Genomic DNA, 18,285 nt, shown 5'->3' with positions numbered 1-18,285 from the left:
CTGGTCTCCATCCTGGAATATGGAAGAAGTTACGATGCAATGCTCAATGCCTGATAACAGGGATTTTTATTGAATCCGTTAAGTCAGGGCTAGTAACAAAATACAGAGAACAAGCTGAGCATACAACAACATGCACTGAGCAATGTCTGAATTAACTGACCCATTAAAAACTGGATAACGTTTTTTCACGTGGTTTGCTCCATGGCAGGTAGTGTAAGACTAGCCTTTTTCATAAACCAGCACTCTCTAGAGAGAAATGTTTCGTTGTCTAATCTCTTCCGTGAAGGATTTAGTATGGAGTCATACGGAAAATTAATTACTGTGTCAAAGGGATGGAAGTTTATGCAAGTATTGCAAGACGGGTAACAAACTGGTGAAAGGAAGGGTGTTTGTACTGCAGTGAGAACGGAGTTGGAGACAGGAGTCATGAGACACACATTACTTCTCATCCATGACCTTGGCATAAAAAGTAAGAGTATGCAGATGTCAGATATTTGTGATGAAATCAGTCTGGGAGACATGAGTAATAACCTAAAGGAGGAGGAGGAGGGTGATAAATGTATTGCACAAGATGAGCTCTAAAACTTTGTACTTAAATCTTTATAACGGTAGGCTTGGAGGGCAAGCATGTGCTTCCACAAAGGAATAGGCAGAATTTCTGTTGTGAACTGGGGTTCATCAGTTTGGAAAGAAAAACTGGCAGGTGACTGGTTTACTGTAGGGGCATGACTGGAAGATGAGTGTGATCTTAGCTTTAAGAGATGCTTCTAGCACAGTTGGGAAGTGTTGGTGCCATTATATGCAGTGTTTAGCAATGCTTTGCACAATGAAAAAGTGGAACAAAGAAATGTGGGTTTTTTAAAAACGGAAAAAAGCATCACCAAAGAAGTGCTTCAGGCAGGCCTAAGAGATGATCAAGGCAGATGTGCTAAGGTGATGTGACATGGCTTAATAATTGTAAGCAATGGGAACACATCCAGAGAATAAGTTCCAGGGTTGAGGAGGAGGGATTATTGAATCTAAAGGATGATTTGGGCTTTCAAGCCTCTGAGCAACTTTGCATCAGGTGCAGTGAGGGTAAGAAACCCAGCTGGGCTGAAGGTAAAGCTTGATAAACATAGGAGAGAAATTACTTAATGCCATTACCTGTTGTTTCAAGGTGTGTGAGGATCCAGGAAGTTCCTTCCAGTTCTGTGTTTTCTCTGCTATATGGCAAAATGTTTGAATTAAGTATTTTTTTTCTTTCATCTGTCTGGCCTGCAGAATACAGCATTCTTATAAACTCCTTTCTCTGTCAAGACTTCCATGTGAACATGTAAGAGAAACAAGATAAAATGTCTAAAGTCTAATGCTGCCAATACTAAATCTTTGGGTTTCCAGATGACAGCTTTCTAATTAAAGTATTGCATCTGATACAGGTGAATCTTATCTAAACCCTTGTGGTGACAGAGAAAGATGAAATTAATTGTGCAGCTGATGGCTTATGTCATGGCTCAATTTAAATCTTACTTTACCGAAACAGAATCAAGTTCAAAGCAGTGATTTTTCTGAAGTTGTGATAAAGCTGTAAATAATTGAGTCAAGTCAGTTCAGCCATGAAACTTCAGTTCTTTTACTTGATTGGGATTTGTCTGAGACTTGTCACGAGTGCTGCTACGTTTTGGGAGTGAGGAAATCCCTGGCACGCTAAGTGTAGTTTCTCGCAGCTTGCTGATGGGACTTGCTGCAGTCTTCCTCTGTGGTCCTGCTATGCTTTCCTCTCTTGCTGCCTCCTTTCTCCTGCTTTGTATTCGCAGGATTGCCTTCTGTTCGCTGGTGGGTTGCAGACATCCCTTGCTGCTGCATCCCATGTAACTTGTCTCCACCTGGCTTGCACAGGCTCTTGATAGCACCAGCTAAGCAATGCTTTTTACCTGGCTCCATGCTCTTCCATTTGGCTAAATCAGGCCAAATTGCATACTCCAGCAGAGCACATTAGGGAATAAAAACAAGTCCTCAGACAGACCTTGGCATTTTCATTCTGCCTTTCCTCATCAGCAAAGCTTTTCATTCCCTCCCTTCCAGCAGACCTCAGTCTAAAGACCCAACACTGCTTCACCAGGGAAAAGACATTTTGCGGTGCCAGGCTGACTAGCAGCATCCTGTGCAATGAGGTCTCTGCATCTACAGCCTCCTTCTGGCAGGTTGGTATCGAGTGTACCTGGTACACTAGAGCTCACTGTGGATGCTCTGGAAAAGATGTGTACTATTTGGCTACCTTCTCCGTTAAGGCTGTGGATGGTCTTTAGTTGAGGACAGCAGCTTTTGTCTGTGCATTCTAAGCAGACCGCTGTCTGCCTGCGTTTGTCTGATGGCACTTGGTTAGGGGTGCTGTATGGCCTGGATTTTCACTTTCTTACTTGGTCCAGTTGATCCCAATGAGTCAGAAATGAGGTAGAGACAGGGTCTCCCGGCTTGAGCACTGGGAGGTGAGAACTCCTGATTTCTTTACGCTGCGTTTCTGGGGCTTAGAGCTCTGCCTGTCTGCTGACCCAGCTTTAAAATAGGGCTGAGACTTCTGGCAGCTGGTTGTTTCATATTCAAATTCTGAGAGGCTGGTGACTTGTGTTGTTAGCTTTTCTTGTTTCTGCTTTTTAAAGAGAAGACTTCAGTATAGAAAACTCCCCTACACTAATAACCAAAGACTGTAAATTCAACTGTTCTATTGCTACAGCTGTGAAAGAGAAGCATTGATCTGTCCTGTCGAAAAGCTTGAGCTGAGATCTGTTCCCGATGCTGAAAACACTTTCTCTTTTCTCCATAGGTTCAGTACTGTGGCTTGCTGTTTCGCCATGAGGGCTGGCCCCTGTGTATTCACGAGAAGATTGTAGTCCAGCTAGCTTCCATTGACTGGCGGATCTTGAAGCCTGGTGACTTCTACCTGCAGGTGGTCCCCTATCTGAAGAAGTCTCCACGAATTGTATTGAAATGTTTGGCAAAAGACAAGCATAATGTAGAGGAAGTTGTGATTCCAGAAGTTTCCTATACCTCTATTTTTACTCTGGAATGGTTGAGTACTTTCAATGGAGAGCGGATGGGTATAGCACTGGAAAATTGTTTGCTAACCACTGATGATAAAATATTTCGTGTCCCCTGGGATAAAGTGGTTAATCCTGAATTTATAAATAAACCAAAAATAATTGAAAACAATATCATCTCTCCAGAAATAATAGAGGAACATTCAATTTTGTGCCTCCCTGTGGACCATGCTGAGTGCATTTCGCCAGACCTAGGATCTCAGTATCTACAGGAACAAAGTTCAGATCAAGATAGCTTGGTTGTTAGCAGCACAGCTCCGCAGTTGAGTGAAGCTCTTGTCAATGGTGTCTGTACAAGTCCTGTTCCTCAAGAGGACTTGAAGAGTGACCTTGAAGGGGAGTACGTTGAGCTGACAGAAGTTTCGCTGCCCAGGTTTGGGCCACAGACAGGCTCTTTAACCCAATCGCTAGCTTTAAATTATCTCACTCAGCCCAGAACACGAGTGAATGCGTCTAAAGGCAAGCACAGGTTTATTGTCATTCAGGACAGTACCTACTCCAAGAACTTAATTCAGTCAGCACTTATGCAGAAGGAGCACTGTCAAATGGACACTCTGAGGACTTCTGCAGAAGTTCTTAAAAATGTAATTCCGTTGGAAAGCAACAAAATGATGGCACATGGAGAACTGTCTCCAGAAGGTCAGCTGATAGCAGGTGGTCCTGGAAACATGGGGAATAGCTTTCCTGTGGCTGAGTCTCCTGCCTGCAGTGCAGAAGATTCATCAGTAGAGCAGGAGACCCGCAGCAAACACTCAATCGATTGGCGATATGCACTGTGCAGCTACAGCGACGTGTGTGCTGGTGATGGTGTCAACTGCAAAGCACAAATGCCTGGTGCTCCTGGAAATGTGGAAGGAGAAAGTGATGGTCCTAGTGGAAATCCTGGTGTTGAAACATCAGAGCAGAGCCCAGAAACAATTCTAGATGCTGCTCCTGCTAAAGAGGAGGTGATGCTGAGAGGACATGGAGAACCACTGACCAAGGGTCAAAATGAGGTGACACAGATGGATTCCTCTCCTGTGTCTGTCCTGGGACCTTCGGGACCACGTTGCACACTGAAGGAAGGTTCTGATGTTTCTTGCCAGAGTGTCAGTGAAAGTGTTGCGCCAGTCCAGGCCACTACATTACTTATCACGCCTGAGGCTTCAGATGTAGGTGTGGAGAGAGGCTCTCCTTCTTCAGGGAACACGGCAGATGTAAGAGCACTCAGCGCTTGCTGTAGTGATGAGGAAGCAAATCTTAGTTCTCCATTAAATCCTCCGGAACAGAACCAGGGAGAAGTAGATGAATTCGAGCTGGGAGGAAGGGACAGCCCTGAGGAAGTCAAAGAGATTGAACAAATATTGACTGTAAATGAGAATCGGACTAGTCATAGTCACTGTTCTGCCAAAGCTCCTACAGATGGACTCTTGTCAGATGGTGAAGAGCAAGAGGTCTCTGCATGTCAGCATAAGAAAGCTGAAGAAGCCATACTACTCCAGACTGCTCTGTCAGCAGAGGGTGATCAGATGGCAGAACAGTTAAATAATGGTGACTCTTTGATGGGCCCTGATGCAGAACTACAAGGCTCAAGTCAACTCAGAACCCAGAGGTCTGGAGAGAGGTGTCAGGAAGCACAAAGACAGGCAGAAAACCAGGGCCATGAAAGTGAAGAGAACTCTGTGCTGAACCTAGAGCGTGTTGCAGTACAGGACTTGCAGGGAGGGGAGGAGAACCAGGGAAGTTTTTCTTATGGGGAAAAGTCAAAGACTATAGCCTTAAAAACACTGGAATCCATTGAAGAGGAACTGGAGGTTGGACCACTGTCCTCAGGACCCACTGAGGGGCATACAGAGCCTACCACTCTGCACTCCCACCAAGAGGCAGCTTCTGGGGCATCATCTCCTAAAGGTACAGCAATTGGATGTTTGTGTGTTTATCTGTTTGATAACATGGATTGAAAGCAAAAGTCCTCAAGAGGTACTGCTGACAAGTACATCTGCTGGGAGGCTTTGGGGTAATAGCACGAACTACAGCAATATGATTAAATTGGTTTTGTGGCTTGAAATTAGCTTTCTCTTCACAGGTGGGTTTATTGTAGGTATTTTGTTTAATAGTTCTTCGCAAATTTACGTCGGTACAGAACAAAGTTCCAGTGTAAGACTTTTAATTTCAGTTAATCTGATCGCTGGTGACCTACACCCATTACGTTCATTGTGTGCATGCAATAGGAATGCGTGAGAAGAGAATATCTAACTGTACAAGTCTCTCATAGTTGAAAATCGGCTTTAGGAAGATATTTGTGGCAAGAGGAAGCAGAATTGGATGCCACAGTAAAATACTAGCTGTGTAACATGACCTGAAAATCAACAAATGTGTGTGCTGGTAACTGATTTAAGAAGTGAACTGCAGAGTTCAGGGATTCCTCCTTCTTCCTCCCTTCCCCTCCAGCATGCTTTCTTCAGCTTGTTTCAAGTAGGAGCTGTTTAACTTGAGTGGGAGAGCACTGAGAAATTAAGCATCTAACTGCAGCTCAAACAGTATGTTCAAGCAGGTATTGCCCAGACTTCGTGATGCTTGGGTTCCTGTGCTGGAGCCATGCTCCTTCAGAAAGAATTGAACAGGCAATCCAGGTCTCTCTGCCTTTTGCACCAGACTGTAGGCAGGCAGTGTGTAACCGCATGGACATGATGTTGGCTTTCCCTAGCACTGCTGAGTCTGGAAAGCTGTAGCTAGATATGCAGATCTCATCGAGAAGCGTGTGTGTGGCGGGGGCGGGTGAAACATGCCATTCCAGTTCAGCAGCTCTCATTCCCTGAGACCCCTGGCTAGGAAAATTACCCGGCTTGAAATATTAGAGTGAGGACGCTTGAAAGGGTCGGAGGTACAGACCCATATTGTTAGAGTGTGTCTGAGACAGTGGAGGAACAGGTTGAGAGCTGGTGGTCTCGGCACGGGCTGTGAGCGTAATGCTTGCGCTGGTCCTGAATGGCGTGGATAAGAGCCTGCATCACCGCTGCAGCACTACCCCATTTGGCTGCAAACACAGCTACTTTCTCAAGTGTCCAAAAGTCACATTTTACCTGATGCCTTAGTGGGACCTCCTAATGGAGCTAAAGTGTCCGTTGATTAAAATGAAATTTCATTAACACCTGCACCAAAATACTCTAATTCCATAATTAAGCAAGCCCACGGTTGCCAGGCGTTTGTGATACTGTTGGAGTGACAAGCATTTCTCTTCTGTGAAATGGAGGGGTCGGCTCAAAAGTTTCTATTTCAGAAGTGTGTATGTCTCTGAGTGTCTACCACCATGAGCAGGAAAAAAGAGGTCACCTTCTGCCTATCTGTAGCTCTGGGGGGATATATGCCAGTAAATAACCATGGGGTGGGTATCCATTCCCCTGACCAAGCTGAATCTGGTTTGACTTCATGTTTGCACAGGACCGGACCTCAGAAAACCTAGGCTGCGTTGAGTGCTGGGTGTACGCTTTCCTCATGACTCTAGTGGCTGCTTGTTCGGTGTTCCCATCTCTTCTGTCTAAAATTAGCCAGGTTCAGCTCGTGTATGAGATAAGTGTGATGTTCTCGCTGCTCCATAGGACGAGACTTGGCCGTTGCTGTGGATTTCAGCAATGACGGACCCCTCTGGGGTATGTGTGAAGTTTCTTTTTAATGAAAGACAACTTAAATGTTTCTGGGGATTTGGCTGAAATAAGTGACATTCATGATCCAGTTCTGATGATGTTGAACTTTGGCATTTCAGTTTAAAAAAAAAAAAAGAATCCTGTTATCTCAGAGTTTATAAAGGAAAAGAAACAACCTAAGTCACCAGAACCCCCCCAAACCAATGAACTAAACTCTTTAAGGCATAGGGCAGCTCAAATATCTGTTAATGCTGGGAGTATTTCTTAAACACTATAGCTGGAACTGTAATAAGCTTAATCCATTCAATTACATTTGATTGCTTTGAGATCCAAACAAGCCATCCCCTTATCTAGCCCCATTAAACCCTCAGATACAATAATAAGATGATTCAGAGATAAAATTACAAAGTGAAGCAAATGTTCTCAGTCCTACAAATGGACTTCTCCAGTCAGTCTGTATGCAAGTTAAATTCTCTGTAACTGTCTCTTGTTGGGGTTGTTTTGCTACTGTGATTGGAAACTGTGGGTATCTTGCCTAAACTATAAATAACAACAAAGCTTAAGCTTTACTGGGCCAAAGCAGTGGGCAGACGCACGATTTGCTCTACATGAGGTGGAGGAGCTTTCTTGTTACGGCAGACATGGTAGATTATATCAAAATACGCATTCAGAACTGGGGCATCTGAGTTTGCTCTCTCTGCAGATTTTTCCTTGTCCCTTAACTCTCTCCCCTTCCTCCCACTCCCCGTCACAAACTGAGCTTATTTTCTGCACAAATATGATCTAACTTAGAAAGATTTTGAGTCAAATGTGAGCTGTTTTGAGTTGGTGGCTTAAAATTTACACTGGTTCCATTCACAGATAATGTGACTGCTGTTTAATGACTAACTTTGAATGAAAGTGAATTTTGAAACTTTGCAGCTCTGGAAAGAATTCCTGTATTTTAGGGGTGGAAAATACCTTGATAATCAAGAAATTGGCTGAAAAGCCACACTGGGGCATATTCAGCAGCACCTGTTAGGGCGTTCCGTTCCCGCTCCCTGTTACTACGTGATGTTAGCATAGATGATACTGGTGCCGGGGCAGTTTGCAGGAAAAATGCTAATGTCTCTTTGAAATGCACATAAGCAAATCCTCCTCTACCACTTCCTTAACCTCGGGGAAAGGTGGAACCTGCAAACACGGCAAATTCAGATGTCCTAGTTCTCAGTTTGCTTTTTGATGTAATCCTCCGCATTCTACAATTTCCGCTTCAGTAAGTGCCTCCACCCCAGATTGCATATAACAAACAGTGTGCTTGGGCCTGTTCGGAGAGAGGTGGGGTCTGCAGATCTGAACTGAGCCCGAGAAGCTTAGGGAAGAGATTTGTTTGGGCAAGATGTACATAGTCTGGAGGCTGCATGACTCCAGTGAGGTTTCCCTGGGACTGAAAAGCCCCAGTACCAGGACTATGTCTGATGGGCTGAGTAAAATGCTTCTCTCTTCTAGCTTCCAGGAGCTGCTACCTCATTCCTAAGAGATATCCAAGGCATGGCTGCCATGTATGTTTATGTCTTTCTCTTGGTGTGATACCTTCAATATAGTTATATTAGCTTTCTTGTTGTCTTTAAATGCCACCTTTTGGTCCTCTTTGCAGGCTTTCTTCATTTAATGCAGATTCCTTTACTACAGACTGTGTGGTTCTGCTTATTGCCAGGCCTTACAGCTCCTTGAGAAGATGATTCTATGTTCTCCTAGAAAGTCTATCAGCCCTTAATGTGAAGCCTTTGGGGCACGACTTGCGTGAGACTGATCTTCAAGATACCCCATCTACGGCAGATCAGTGCTCCTCTAAAATGCTGCTTCAGGAAGATGTCGCAGCGTTGTCCAAAGCGGAATGACCTCTTGCATCACTGGAAAGTGGAGGCTGAGGTAGTACTAGGAACAGAACTGAGCTCTGACGCGTCCCAGAACTGTGCAGAGCCCCGAAGCCGTCGCAGCAGCTTACGTGGTTGAACCAGCAGATGCCAAGCTGGGTCCCGGAGGGATGCTCCCTCAAGAGGGGTGTTACCAAAGAGTAATGAGCAGCCACTCCATCATGGCCTCGATGGTGCAGAGCTCTGGAGCCCCTCCTAGTTTCCCCCCGCTGTTGGATAATTTTGCCCAGTGAGCCATGCTGCTCAGGGCACTTCTCTCACCCACTTTAGCAATTCTGAAAGCAGTTTGGGCTGAGCCTCAACCTGTAAATCTCCTTCACTGCTAAAACTTGTATTGAAAGCCACTTCAAGGACTACTTTGTTCCTGGTCCCGCTCTTTAATGAAGTATTGGAATCTGTTAGTAAATAAACTGAGTCAATTGTCAGCATTGTTGATGCAGCAGGAAGGTAGGATGGTTGAAGTCAATTTTAAATAGCAATTAAAATGTCTGACTTCATAGCAAGCAAATAAATACTCCACTCTCTTATTTCCCTAAAGAGAGGTTGATTTTTTTTTTTTTGTTGCTAGATATTGAAGTATCAGGATTTGCAGCAACGTATAGCCTTTCCTTTAGTACATCTTTCTGCCAAACAGTGGGATAGCCTAGCTGTCTACTTAGGATGCTAAAGATGTATTGTTGAAGACATATTGTTGGCTTCTAATTCCTATAATGTTGGCAAATGGGGAATAATACTTCTTATGCAGTAGGTATGGTTTTTTCTTCTCTCCAGCTACTTTTACATGAAAATTGAAACTTGATAAAACTAGCATTAGTTTCCATGTAGTAGCTAAGATATTTAATTTTAGAATTAACTGATTCCTGATAACTTGTACTTCGGAGCTGAGGTGTCAGGCAAAGGAAGCATTTTCTCCAGTTCTCAGGCAGAGCTGATTGATGTAACCATCCTGTTCTTCAGGGTTTTAAAATAGGTTTCTGACTTTCACGTTAACTGTTAATTATAAAAGTCTGGACGAGCAGAACAAGGTCTCTTTTGGCTAATTTCCAGCTGATTTGTCAGCCTCGAGTTGACTTCATATTGTCAGGAGCTCATCTGAAAGTGGTGTTGGGGGAGTAATTCTGCTCTGACGGAGCAGCTCTCCCTGTCAGAAGCTGGTTTATCACTTCAGCATGCTCAGGCTGCTGGAGCTTAGCCAGGGACTTGCACAGCGCCAGACTTTGAGGCTGTGAGCAGGCATGTACTGCTTGAGAAGTTACCTTTAAAAATGACTTTGACTACAGTAATCCTGATCTGAATTGAGTTTTTGTAATTTGCAAACTTCACAATAAATTGTTTGTGGGTTTTTTGTTGGTTGGTTTTTTTGGGTTGTTTTTTTTAGAATTACAGTGGTATTAACGTTATATAACCAGTTTTGGAACATGTATGCCACTGGCCCATGGACTGGAGGAGCTGCAGAGTGCTGGGGCTGGGGACATGTCCCTCCCCAATCTGGTACCAAGGACCTTTTGGGTGGAGCTCTGTTCCAGCTTCTGACTGCTGCTTGTCTTACAGGGATGGTGTCAGAAGAGGCAGAGATGAGAAAAGAAGCAATTGGCACAGATGTGTTGAAAGCAGTGAGAAAAGTCAGTGCCCTGGAGGAAACCTCAACAGCTATTACTCCCCCGACATCCCCAGCGCCTGGGAGTGCCTGGGGTGGTCGGTCTGCACCTACCATAGTCAAGGATGTGAACCCAGAAGTGCTCAGGAGCGGAGTCGCCTGCCTGCCTGGTGAGTAGCTGAGCCAGAATGTGTCTGGGAAGTGTGGTTTGTAGGAGGGCAAGGGAGATGAGCCTCTATTTCCAGCGCTGCAGCCTGGTGCCAATTCCATTCCTTTCACCCTGAACCTCTCCAGAAGCAACACTTCTTGAATCCTCTGAAGTTTCTGGATGGGAAGGACAGGAAGTAGAACTTCCCTCTCATGAAAGTAATGTTAACTTGCTCCCAGGAGTTTCAAAATGTTAACCAAGCATGTATGAGTCAAAAATGCCAGATCTGTGGGCTCATACCAGTAGTTCAAAAAGAGAAGAGTGAGGATGCAGCTAATGATGGGTTGGTGGGCCTAACATCAGACCTGGTCGAAACAATAGGAACTTGATTCACTTGGTAGATAATTAAAGGATAGGAGTGTAGAAGATGCTATTGACAGTGCTCTTCTAATTACCAAGAATAAAACTGGTTTTACAAGTTTGGTTGATTAAATGTAGCTGCCTAGATATAATAGATTTTTAGAAAACATTTGATTCCATGACACATAGTGTTGAAAGGAATATCCCAATGAAGTGTGGATGAGCAACGTGTGGGATGAACGATAGTGTAGCTAAACAGCAGATGACAAAACTAGCTATCAAGGGAGGACTTCCCAGAATTGTTCTGCCGAGATCAGTTGTAGGTCAAACGTTATTCAGTGTTTGCATCTGATATGGCAGCAAGTATCAAATTGCTGCAGATAAAACTTCTGCATGGGACAAGTACTGGCAGAGCAGTAAACAAAGCTGAGGCTGTTGGACAGAGCAGCCAGGATCGCTTGGTGTGCAGGGCCCACACAAGAGGTCTTTGTGTTTAACCAAACATGAAGTAAAGCAGAGGAAGCGAGAACTACTTCTCCAGCGCGAAACAGGCGTTTGGCGGCGTCTGCGTGAGCAGCCCCTGTGGCTTGCTTCCTTCCACAGCCAGCGAGAGGGTTGTCCAGTGTGGGGCAGGAAGATAGCTGCATTCGATCGGCTCAGGAGCCACGTATGAGTTGAAGATTGGCCAGAGAGCAGAGGAGAGGTCAGGTGGACCTGTGCATTGTGGAGAAGTTGGGAAGGAGAGTGGAAAGGAAGCACAGGGATCTCCACTCAGTGCTGGGGCTGCAAGACTGATTTTGACCTCAGATGTTGTAAAGGAGAGGGGATGACTAGCCAGATTAAGAAAGTGATTTTTAACTGTGTATGCTTGTTGGTGATGCCTCTCAGATAGCTTGGGCTGCCTTTGTTCTAAAAGGAAATGGTGAATATTGGAGATGGTGCAGAGAAGGGTGGCAGCCCTTTCTTGTAACTGAATTGGATGTCTTATGGCAAGAGACTGGAAGGTGGTTTGTCTCATAAGATGATTGAGAATGAGGTGAAAACACCTTTGTGCAGGGAAAGAAGAAAGGGAAAGAAGACTTTTCCAGTCTTCCGGAAAAAGGTGAAATAAGAAACTGAGTGCAGGGCAGAGTTATGGTACATTCAAACATGTAACTTTGCATTGGGAGGTAAATTGTTAAGAACAAATTCCAAAGGAGGATTTCTAATCTGATCTACTGATCAGGTTGGACGTTTTAGGGTGTGTACAACAGCCAAAAAATTACAGAGTTCAAGAGAGGGGTCTTTAAGAGAAGCTCATAGTCAGGCTTCTACAATAGCGTGGATTATGTGATCTGATGCTCTAGTTGCTTCCCTTGTCATAGATCCCTATCACAATGTACAACTGTTAAACGAGGCAAATACATTTGAATATGGGATGAAGGGATGTGCCCTTGAAATGTGTTGCGGAAACAAGGTTTGGGTTTGATATCACTTCCAAGGGAGTTTTCGTCTAAGGGAGGAATTGTGTTTCCTGTAGAAGCAGTATTGGATTTGATTGACATCTCTTCTCTCACGTTGTCTTTTGGATTTCAGTGGGCAATCCTCACTCCTGAGGGAATGCACTCACCACTCAGTTAAATGCTTTATGTTAGACATTGGTAATGACATAATAATTACATTAGAAGGATAACTTTTATAATGAATAGTGAATAAGAGCTAGTTAATAACACTAGTAGCTGATGGAGTTAGGAAGAAATTTTCGGTTCAGGAGAGTTTCATTTCCGCCTTCTGCTCTTGAATCATCTGGTTATGCCACTGTTGGAGACCTAGCCCTGGTGGCTGTGGTTGCTTTTCTTTGACCTGGTCAGGCAATTTCCAGGGTCCTATATGGAAGTTCAAGGTTCAGTCAAATTCTGGTGATGCCCAGCCTCCCTGATGGACAAAAGATGTTGTTTCACAGTAAGAAAGTTTTTACTGAGCCTGGTTATTGAGCCATTTTTCCAGTAATTGAGTGCTTAGCTTTTTTTATTTTCTGATGATCCCTTTAGACTATGAAACAAGGTATATTAATAAGCTTTTTCTAATTTCTCTCCAGCTCTTGGATTATAGTGTCCAGAACACAGTATTTCAGGAGTAATAAAACTCCTCCTGAATCACACAGATGATGAAAGATTTTGTCCGTGCTGTTAGCAGGAGAAAGCCTGTGTCACAGTTCTGGTCCCTGGGAGAGAGAAAGCCCTGCTTCTACATGATACCCATCTGTGTCTGTGGCCCTTACTCAAGTCACGTCCTAGTGACAGATTGAGATCGCACCAGGGCAGTTTTCTGTGCTTGGGGCTGTCCATCTGTATCTGTTTTACCTGTCAACTCACGTGCTTGTCCCTGGGATGGGGAGAGAGGTGGTCCAGGACAGTATCTCCTGTGGTAGCGATAAAATTCGGAAGAGACAAAAAGACATAGCTTTCTCTAAGCCTCTGGTTTTGTCTTGTGCTTGGGATTTTTTCCCCTCTCTCTCATACAATGTGCATGACAGGAAATGGCTCCTGTTCTTGTGAATTTTCACGCAGTAGAGGTGTAGTCCCTGCTGTTCTCCAGATCACTTACTTTCTTGGTGATGTGCACAAGTGCTGGTCGCTTGAGCAGGCTCTTGCTCCAGAGGCACTGCCTGCTTTTGAATGGCAGAGGCAGGTCTGGGTCTCCAAAGTGGTGTGTCCGCTTGCTCTTTCTCTCTCCTTTGCGTCTGGAGAGGAGCCTGGATGTAATTCCAGAAATGGCACTGTTACGTCCTTCTCTTCAGAGCTGTTGGTGTGCATTGTGGCTAAAGCCAGACTATCATTTAGTTTTGGGAGCTCATAGAGCAGGCTTGGTTCCTGTGATAAGCTGTGTCTTTGGGCTTTTGGAAAGCGGGGGCCAGAGAACTGTTGTCCTGCCTAACTGAGGCAGAGGGGTTTCTCCTTCCTCAATATATCACAACTCAGCTGTGTTGCCCATACTGTGCCTTATCTATTCCCTAGGCACTGAGCAAGCTCTGAAAGTAATGAAAGCCTGGCACCGACCCTGCCCTTGTCAGAGCTGTAGGCAGGCTAGAGTGTGCTCCTGGGCTGTCCGCTCTGCAGCCTCTGAAGAGGAGCTCCAGGCTCTGGCTCCAGGGCTTTGCTCCCAGGAGGAGATGTCTGGTTATGTGGTAGGCTCAGCCTGTGGTATGCGCACCCAGTCTCAGGTAGCACATGTTGTTCTGCAAACCTGTCTGTGTTCTGTCTGACAGCAATGTGAATGTTGTAGCCTAAATAATCTCACCTCCACTTGGATTTGAGATTCTTGCTTTTCTCAAAAGGCTGGGTTATCATTAGCTAAATTCAGCCATATATTATGAAGAATGTGTTTGGGTAGAAGCAAATTTAACACTATCATGGGAAAAAGACAAGCAGAGTTTTGCTACTTAACTCTGGGGCAGCATTTGGGTACTTTGGAAATGTGTTTATAGCCTACCATGGTCTGCAACATACCCTATATCTAGTTCTGGGAACATTTCCAGGAAGGTGATGGGGTGGTAGTAGGGGAATATGAGGCATACGCACCTGGAACCAGGCTCTGTTGGCTTCCTTGTGTGACCTTTTTTTCACACATCCCCCCTCCTTTTACAGGTACCAGAGATAAATCGGGACGTGCAGTGGCCATAATAACAACAAGGAACACAGCCTGGTTAAACCCTCACTGCAACACCACTGAGCTTGTACGCCTTCTTCTGTACTTGCATAGCATCCCAAGGTTTGTGACACTCTTGGGCTGACAGGGTGGACACTGCTGCCGTGTCCGCTTTGCCTTTCAGGGCTGTGGAAGCTGAGGTGGTGAGTGGAATGTATTGTCTTATTGGCCCAGGAACCTGGTCCAAACAGTCCTGAAATTGTACAGGTGGGAATCTCCTGCTAGGGTGAACTGGCTGGTGCTCAGTAAGCACTTTGGCTATTCTGTATGTGCTTTGTGCACATGGTGTGGTAGAAATAGGTATGTACTGAGTGTTTTCATGCATTGCCATGAATCCAAGCCATTCTTGCTATCCTTCATTAGCTCAAAAAATGGGATTTGGGAGCTATGATGGGGCAGTCATGCAGCAGCTCTGTGATACAGTGCTGTGACATGATATTTTAAGGCTGGGCCTCCAAGCTGAGAGGGAGGGAGGATCTGCAAGGGTTGAGAAAATTTGCCTTGATGTCTGGCTGACAATTCTTTTTGGAGTCTGCAGGCTGGAATTTGCTGCAGCTACTCTTCCTTTCACTATGACAGACTCTTCCCCCCCAGCTTATCTCAGGCTCTACTGAGACTTTGTTTCACTTCTAGATGATTAAACTAATAAGAGGTAAAGCTAACTCTCTGTTAGTAGCAAAAGTAAAAACTGAGCACGCCAGGTGGTGGTTTCCATTTATATATTTTGGTTAGGAGAAGGTGGCCAGTTCATTCCCTGTCCTTACAGAGCCATAATGTACTGTTGATTTCTCTTTTTTCCCCACCCTGTCGTGACTACGGGTTCTGTTTCCATAGTTTTGTTGATTTTTCATTGGTGACAAACATGACCTCCTTTTTCTCTGTCCTTGCAGACCAGAATGTCAGGCTTTGGGTCTAACTGTTCTTGTGGATGCTCGTCGCTGTTCACCGGTTCCTGCTCTCTTCAAGGCGTTCAGCATATTGCAGGTGAGCTGTGAGTTCGGGCAAAGGAACACTAGTTGGCTTGCTGTCTTGCTTGGATGTTACATCTCCATCTGCTGCTTTATGTCTCCATCTGCCACCTGGCTTTCAGTTGGCTTTGGGAGGTGGAGTTATGCACCCAGCCCTGTTTTAGGAGAATGACCTGGACTTGCTAGACTGCAGACAAAGCAAAAAGCCTAAGCAAGTCTGAGTTAGGGGAGAACACCCCTCCCCAACCCCTCCAAATTTGCTTATGTCTCTGTGCTGAGAACAGCCTGTACCCAAGTCTAAACACTGTCATGAATTATCATGCTTGAAGACGTTGTCCCCTGCACGGAGAGGCTGTCTCAAATATGCAGGGAGTTTTGCCCACCACGGAGCAGGGAGGAAGAGATGCCTGCTGCAGAGGGAAGGGAAGGACGCTGCTTGTCATGCCAGGTGGAAGAGCGCATGCAGCTGTTGATGTGGCTGTCAGTGAATGATTGGAATCAGACATGCTGTAACTCTATATTGCTTCAGGTCAAAGGCTTTCATATCAGTCACTTGGAAAGCAAGTGGGTTGTGTTGCCCCCGCTCCCAGATAGCTTCTATCTGCTGCTGTTAGAAAGCCAAGGAGATGCTGGGTTGTAGCTATGACTAATTTCGTTTAAGCAGGTGTTCCTTTTAAATCAGAGCTTAGGTCTCTCAGGACTCAAACTCTGCAAACTGGAACAGGGCAATGTTTTAATGAGGCTGGTGCCTCTGTGATTTATGTGCTTCAGTGCCACATCTGAGAGTTGGGGCTGAGTCAGAGGTCTGTCCTCCTGCTTCCTGGGCTGGGTGGAGCTGTGAGCTCTATCAGTGCGCTCATTCTCTGCGGTGAAGGAGTAATCTGGTGCCCTGCTCGGTTCTGCAGAAGCAACAAGCAAGTTATCTTCTCTTTTATGCTGTGCCCACATGGCAGTGGGCTTGCTAAAGCTTTTGAGTGTTTCATTGCCCGTGGTTGCATGGTCATGCCTTAGTGGGATGATTTGGAGATTGGCAACACATTGAGAGTTAACAGGGGTTAATGTGCTTTTTGGGGTCTCCAGTCTCATACAAGCATGGCAGGAATAAAGCCATTCTAACTTTAAGTTTCCTACCCTCTGGAAAGAGGAGGGAGGGGAAAGCTTTTTGCACTGCCTCTGTAATATCCTGCTGTGGTGGCTGTTTGGCTCTGAGCACCTCATTATCAGGGTGGTGCAACGGTTAGTTAACAGGGATTAATGTGCTGCAAGACAGATTGCTGGAGCTGAGTGTGTGCTCCAGGTAACAGTGACTGACAGAGGCTGATTACTCTGCTTGTGGTTTTTTGGTCCTTACCCTGACTCTTCTGCACACTCCATAAACAAGACCTGTTCAGCTAGCTCATCATCTGGTTATGGCACAGGAATAATCCCCTGGCTCCTCTGAGCTTTTTGGAGATCCTTCATGTTTACCTCTGTGATCCCACAGCAGTACTCTCATCTGCTCTGAAATAAGGATAGAGAAGTACAGAAAACTGACTGTAACTACGGTGAGGCAAACTAGGCTTTTTAGAGCGCAGCAAGGTTTGCTGGCCGGTGGATACAGAAGCAGAGACTGTATGTTGTGCCCGTAAGGTCGCAAAACACATCATCTCCTTGGGGTCCTTTCTGAAATCCCTGATGCATCTCCCAGTATCTCTTACCTTTGGCAGACTGTCTCTGGAGCTCATGGCTCCGCTGTTCTGCTCTTCACTTCAACAGGACTTTATTTACATGGCTTTTGTGAAGCCTACTATGATAGTGTGGGTGGAATCTGTTAAATGTTGAGATCCAGTGTTTTGCTTCTTCAATTTTGAAGGGACGTTTTCCTCTTGAGCAGTGAGGAGTGCTGCTTCACAGTGGGTAAGCACAGATCGGATGACCTAATGCAGAGTCCCTTCCTGCTGCAGTGCTCAGATCTGTTAACCCTAGAGAACCTCCCTGGGGAGGGAAGACTTTGATCCCACAGGTTTCTGGGTTAAAAATCTGTCAGTATGAGAAAATACTTATTCCACTCTTCCATCTCTTCAGAATAAATGCACAAACGGACTTTTTAAGTGCTAATGGACAACTTTTGGTGCTTGCAGGTAGCTTTCCCTACAGCACTGGGAGACTGTCAGTTGCTCTGTCTGTAGTCACCTAGTAAACTGGTGAAAGCTTCTCATCCTCTCTGCCTTCAGGGTGGGGGGCAGTTGTGTTCTGCAAGACTTTCTTCCACTTCCCTTTTTAGAATGTGGGTGGCTGGGCACTGCTGGAAATCCTTCTGTCCCAGACAGCACTGAGAGCAGAGGCAGAATAAAGCGCTGCAGCAGAGCTAACTCAGGAAGGAGCAAGGAGGAACTCTGGCAGCTCCATACGGAGGTGAAGGGAAATGCGTAGTGTGTACGCGCTGCAAGAATAGATGGTGTTTGTTTCTGTGGGAAACTGCGTAATGATGCTTTGGAGGAAGGATTTTTGTGGGGGTGAATGCTGCTGTGATGTTTGGTCACAGGCTGTCACCAGTAAGCTCTGTGCTGTGGGGCCTGGTCAGAAGAACTTTGCCGCTCAGTAGTGCTGGGCCGATCCCTTGGTTAGTGAGCAGGCAGGGCATGGACAGTGGAATGTTTGTGCTGGCCTTCAGTGAACAGATATCTGTGGGATTTCTCTCTGCCTGAGTCTTTATAGAGTGAGAGTCTCTTGAATTTTGCATATCAGTGCGAATGATTAATCCTGTAATCTGCTGCATCTGTGTGTTGGATGGGGAAGGGAAGAGTGTTTATGAAGGCAGAGATACAGTAGCAGTTCAAAGCAGAAAACTTCTCTGCAACTCTTTCTGTTCAAGGGGTATATTTACATGCCCTGTTACTGCAGAAGTACAGAGGACCTTGGTCTGATGT

General features: G+C 45.3%; 1 protein-coding gene across 1 annotated transcript in view; it reads left to right on the top strand.

Moving 5' to 3' along the window:
• Nucleotides 1-18,285, top strand: part of PLEKHG4 (pleckstrin homology and RhoGEF domain containing G4) — an 88,338-nt gene that overhangs the window by 20,643 nt on the left and 49,410 nt on the right. The window contains exons 3-6 of the mRNA XM_059825080.1: nt 2,804-4,967; nt 10,168-10,383; nt 14,348-14,471; nt 15,299-15,392. Of these exons, the coding sequence (XP_059681063.1) occupies nt 2,804-4,967; nt 10,168-10,383; nt 14,348-14,471; nt 15,299-15,392 (2,598 nt within the window). The remainder of the gene's footprint in view (nt 1-2,803; nt 4,968-10,167; nt 10,384-14,347; nt 14,472-15,298; nt 15,393-18,285) is intronic.

This window comes from Gavia stellata, chromosome 15 (genome assembly GCF_030936135.1).
Source record: "Gavia stellata isolate bGavSte3 chromosome 15, bGavSte3.hap2, whole genome shotgun sequence".
NCBI classification, from domain to species: domain Eukaryota; kingdom Metazoa; phylum Chordata; class Aves; order Gaviiformes; family Gaviidae; genus Gavia; species Gavia stellata.
The sequence above is the reverse complement of the archived record's forward strand: the minus strand, read 5'-3'. Positions and strand labels throughout refer to the sequence as shown.